The 5019-nt window shown below is 36.5% G+C and overlaps 2 protein-coding genes across 2 annotated transcripts in view; both read right to left on the bottom strand.

Moving 5' to 3' along the window:
• Positions 1-3492, bottom strand: part of LOC105266613 (5-oxoprolinase) — a gene marked incomplete in the record, with an annotated part of 11069 nt that extends 7577 nt beyond the window's left edge. Inside the window, 6 exon segments of the mRNA XM_011304923.1 lie at positions 225-485; positions 561-762; positions 849-934; positions 1355-1517; positions 1607-2031; positions 2499-3492. Coding sequence (XP_011303225.1) covers positions 225-485; positions 561-762; positions 849-934; positions 1355-1517; positions 1607-2031; positions 2499-2666 — 1305 coding nt within the window.
• Positions 3493-3877: 385 nt separating this feature from the next.
• Positions 3878-5019, bottom strand: part of LOC105266612 (long-chain fatty acid transport protein 4) — a gene marked incomplete in the record, with an annotated part of 5185 nt that continues 4043 nt past the window's right edge. Inside the window, 5 exon segments of the mRNA XM_011304922.1 lie at positions 3878-4077; positions 4169-4224; positions 4303-4456; positions 4530-4620; positions 4886-5019. Coding sequence (XP_011303224.1) covers positions 3979-4077; positions 4169-4224; positions 4303-4456; positions 4530-4620; positions 4886-5019 — 534 coding nt within the window.

Genomic DNA, 5019 nt, shown 5'->3' with positions numbered 1-5019 from the left:
AAAAAAATTCTAATCGGCAAAACTCCATTTAAACACGTGTTAAATCACTCGAATTTCAAAAATTTATATCTCAAGTTCAAAACGGTCAATTGCAAACGGAAAAGGCTCATTTTGTTGCTAATTTTTCAAACTATTCACCATAAAATTGTTAACGAAAACAGTCGAAAAAAAATTCTACGCGACAACAACCTTAATCAATGAAAAAAAACGTAATAATGACGTACAGAATGTGTCAACTCTTGAAATGATTTTAGGGTAGCAGATTTATCAAGGGGTTCATCCTCCTTGGGTCCAAAAATCTTGGGGAAATATTCCGGGAGTAATCGACCAAGAGCGAGATTAGCATCAGTCACAGCTAGTGGTCCACCTTTTTTATAACAAGCAGGACCTGGATGAGCACCAGCACTCTCCGGTCCAACCTGAAATATTCCAGATCGAAAGAACAACATGGATCCACCACCAGCCGCCACAGTATTCACATCGAGCTGCAATAAATACGTGCAATATGAAAAAAGGGAGAATAATTCTTGGGCATTGAATTCAGCGTTAGCTTTACCAACCTGTGGTGCTTGAATCGTAACACCAGCAGTTGTGCTCTCGTAAACGTGCTCGTAACTTCCACTGTAACGACTTACATCAGTGGATGTACCACCCATGTCAAATCCAATGATAGGCAATATGGTTTCCTTATGATAAGTGGTCATTGCATATCCAACTACACCACCCGCAGGTCCTGAGAGAATAGCTCGTGAACCGTTGAATCTATCGTGGAAGATGAGTAGAGCACGATAAAAGTATATTGCCATCGTTGCTGATATATTTTTTCATCTTGACAAGTGTCTACTCACGAATTCATTGGCGTCAAGCCACCATCGCTCTGCATGAACAGCACGTTTATTCCCTCGAGATTGTTCTTAAATCCTGATGCGAAACTCTGGCAAAATATGGGCTTCATTAAACTTGATGATTAATCCACAAGCCAAGTGGTGGAACGAGATAAGTAAACTTCAGTGGAAAGTCAGCTTTTGTTAAATGTCTTCTGATGTTAGGGAGACTGAAAATTTTCAGGAGCTCTTCATAAAGGCCAAATGGAACGTGTAAAAAGAGATTTATACAAATTTCGTCATCTCTGGATTTAAGACATTCAACAAAACTAAAGTCGAAGTTCACTCGAGTCTCACCACTGCAATGGGAATTGTCGAGAAAATAATTGTTTATTTCTATTTAATTCCGTTGTACTTTCATTTGAATTTAATTCTGATATTATGATGAAACTTTGAAATCAGAAAATGTAGAACTTGTTAGGATATTCCAGTTGGGAAATAATGACAAGTTATCTAGTTTAAAAACATACATGCAGATAATTCTGAATGTGAGGCGTTAAATAAGCATCTGCTGATGCAGTAAATCCCCTGGGGACGATCCTAGTCATTGGCATAACTTGATGAGACAGAGAAACATGAACGAAATCAAAACTTTTCGCCAATTCTCCCACTCTGCGCTCATGCTCACCAAACCTGGCATTCAAAAGGATTAATGACAGAGATAAAAAGTTTTATTGAAAAGTTTTCTTCGGCAATTGAACAGCAATGACTTTTAAACTTACGAATAACTGTGAGCCAAAACAACAGCTAGACTTTCGATTCCATCGTCCTTAAGGTGTTTGAGGTCCCTCATTAAAGCCTCCTCATCAAGTTCTTGAGTAACAAATAAATCCTCACCCGTTGAGCCTTTCACTTTTCTCCAGGAGTCGTGATCTAGGGAGCATTTACCAGGAAGTGCTGGCACAACTCTGCACTTAACTTCAATGACTTTTGAGTACAAAACACTGGGTGTAATAATCTCCAAGTCGAAGATATTAGGACGGGCTTGATTTCCTATGTAGAGGAGGTCCTTGAAACCTTCGTTGATGAGGAGAGCCATTTTTGCACCCTTTCGCTCCAAAAGGGCGTTAGTAGCTACTGTCGTACCCATTCGGATCCAACTAATTTCAGATGTATCAATTACATCGCCTATGACACGTCCAGTCTCCTAATAAAATATTCTCTATATTTTACAAATTTCTTATCAACTAGTTTTCAATGGGATTGTAATAAATATTTTTTTTACGGACTTGTCGTATTTATATCGTTATCTACTCGATGTTTAATTTTAGAGAGAATTATCAGTCGAAAGTTTCCATCGGATTTCGTCCGCGACGGTCCATCGCGGGAAAGGTAGGTTCGATGGGATACGAGGGGAAATAATCGATCATGAGAATTAATTATTCAACGTTTCAGTTTTTCCAGAATTTTATTGACTTGACTGATAAAAAATTTAGCGATCACAAACAAAAAATTTTGAGAAATATAATTAATCCAACAAACTATCATATTTCGTTGAAAATGTATTATTATTATTATTATTATTATTATTATTATTATTATTATTATTATTATTATTATTATTATGTTATTATTTAATTTATCTTGTTGAAAAAAAATATTTTATCAACTTACCTGCTCCAAAATCCTGCGAATCCCTTCACGAGGTGCATCATCGTAATTATCAGGATCGACAGATAATAATTTCATGACTCTCACCCTCCCCCCCGGACACCTCGCGAAAACATCAGTGAAAGTACCCCCACGATCAATAGCAAATCCAAATTTATCATCACTCCCCATCGCCCGAATCGTCCTGATTCACCAAAAAAATTACGATTTCCCTGGATGCAGGGGAAACCAGCAACTCACTACACCCAAAAGATTAAAATCGCTTGTAAATAAACTGATAACGATAAAATCTATCCCACTCCTCTCCGCGAATCTAAAATCCCATTAACCAGGTATTGATTCTACGAATATCAGTTCTCATTAAAACCGCAAATAACAATAATTAATCGAGACTTCTGAATGTTCAATGAAATGTTCTGAAATAAAACGATAACCCGATGCCAAAACTAGACTCGAGAGGATCGCAAATCAACAGGTGACAATTCCAAACTCTTCCCTCAAATCAATTACCAAACGATGATAATGATATTAATCTTATCAGAGTATGCCATTACAAATGAAATTACCCACTCCACGAAAGTGACGCAATTACAACAAGAATATCCAATTACATGTAAATTAACTCTCTTCCCTTGATCACTGAGGAGGATTGAATCAAAACAAATACTCGAGTAAATGTACGAATCCCTCGGAATCATTCAAACCATACGCCGACAACTTGTTGACGATGCGGAATGCACGTGGAGATTAATTAAATTCCCTTCCGTTTCTGACTATTTCCCACTCACGGGGTTTCCGCTCTCGAATGAACAAATGAAAATAAAAGAAAATTGTAATTAATCCCGGAACTAGGGATATAATACGGATGAGAGTTCTGGTATTCTTTTAAAATTAATACGCTTCACTGACAGACGCGTAAATACAAGATTCATTTGACTTGAAGTAATGTTGATTGAGCAGTGGCTCTTGGTAAAACTAACATTCCACCACTCACAGTACAACGTTCAACTGATTGTTATCTAGTACTTGGATTCAATGAGAGTCACTCGTACTCATTGAGACTGCGTATAACTGTAGGAGTTATGAAATCGGTATACTGGGTGGGATGGAAATTTTCCAATGGACAAATGTAAAAATAGATAAAATAGGAGCGAAATTGAGAGACTATGTCTCAATGGTTTTATTTTAAACATTACAGCAAGAGTTTTTTTTAACAATTCAGTCGTGGTACACTTCATGATTAGAATTTCAACTAATTATTATTACTTAATTTATAGACAGAATAGACATTAAATGCCATTGAAATATCAGCGGCTGAATTTTTATGCACATGAAAATGAATGAAGATCGTGAATTTGTATGATTTTTTTTTCTCTCTACACAATTTTTTTTTGTACACCTCTTTGAATGTAGATAAAATATTTCATTAGGAGTTGGAGTATTAATAAATATTTCTTTGTACCACAGCTTTAACCATTTCAATTTAAACGCGAATCTTCTCCTCGACTAAATCATGATGGAGTTGCTCAGTTAATCGCACGTAATTGCCGGACTTCTCCAAGAAGTACACTGGATCTTTAATCTGAGGAATGAGGAATGAAATGATCAGAGGTAATATTAACTCAGAGTCTCAATTAAGTGAATATTTTTTCGTGCAACTATTTTTTTCTTACCTGAGTAATATCGAAGCCCTGGACTTGTAGATCTCCTTTCTTCAGTTTATACGTTCCTATACAAGTCAAGGATTTCCAAGTTATTCCTCGAAGGAGGTAAAATTGGGTTCTATAATTAAGAGATTTTTATTCACCAGTTAATGGTAATTCCGCTAAGACTCTGACGAATAACGGTCTAGCGTATGCAGGTAACGATTTTTTTAATCCATCTGCTAATTCCTGAAGGCAGAGAGTCTGGTGTGGATCGTAAATTGCTACCATTCCAGCTTTACCCTCGTTTCCAGGCACCTGAAGAGTTTATTTTAAAATATTAAAACATTTTTATATAAGAGGATGCTCGGGAGTTTGGATTATTTATCACCTCTACACCGTACACTACGCTGTCTCGGAGCCCAATAATGTTACTTATGACTGCCTCAACTTCAGCTGTAGCCACGTTTTCACCTTTCCATCTAGAATAGAATTTAAAAAAACTGGAAAACTTGATGATGAGATAGAAGAGTGGAATCACAAATTATTTCGAAAGCTTATCCAAAACGGCGAGTAAAAAATACATTTTGCTCTGCCTGAGATAAGCTCCTCCTCTTTATTATGATAAAAATTAAAATCCACTGCCTCATGTTTATGATTTTGAAATGAAGTGCACAAAACCTCGAAGAATTGCATTTAAAAAAAAGGAGTTTAGGAGATTTGCAAGTAATAGAGTGGATGTACAACCTGAATGTATCCCCTCGTCTATCCTTGAAGTAGAAATATCCCAGCTCATCCATCACCAGAATATCCCCAGAATTGAAAAAACGATCTCCCTTCTTAAAAACGTCTCGAATAATTTTTTTCTCCGACTCTTTCTC

This window comes from Fopius arisanus, unplaced genomic scaffold, assembly GCF_000806365.1.
Source record: "Fopius arisanus strain USDA-PBARC FA_bdor unplaced genomic scaffold, ASM80636v1 scaffold00040, whole genome shotgun sequence".
In the NCBI taxonomy this organism is placed as follows: domain Eukaryota; kingdom Metazoa; phylum Arthropoda; class Insecta; order Hymenoptera; family Braconidae; genus Fopius; species Fopius arisanus.
Note: the sequence above shows the minus strand (reverse complement) of the source record. Positions and strands in the feature narration are given on the sequence as shown.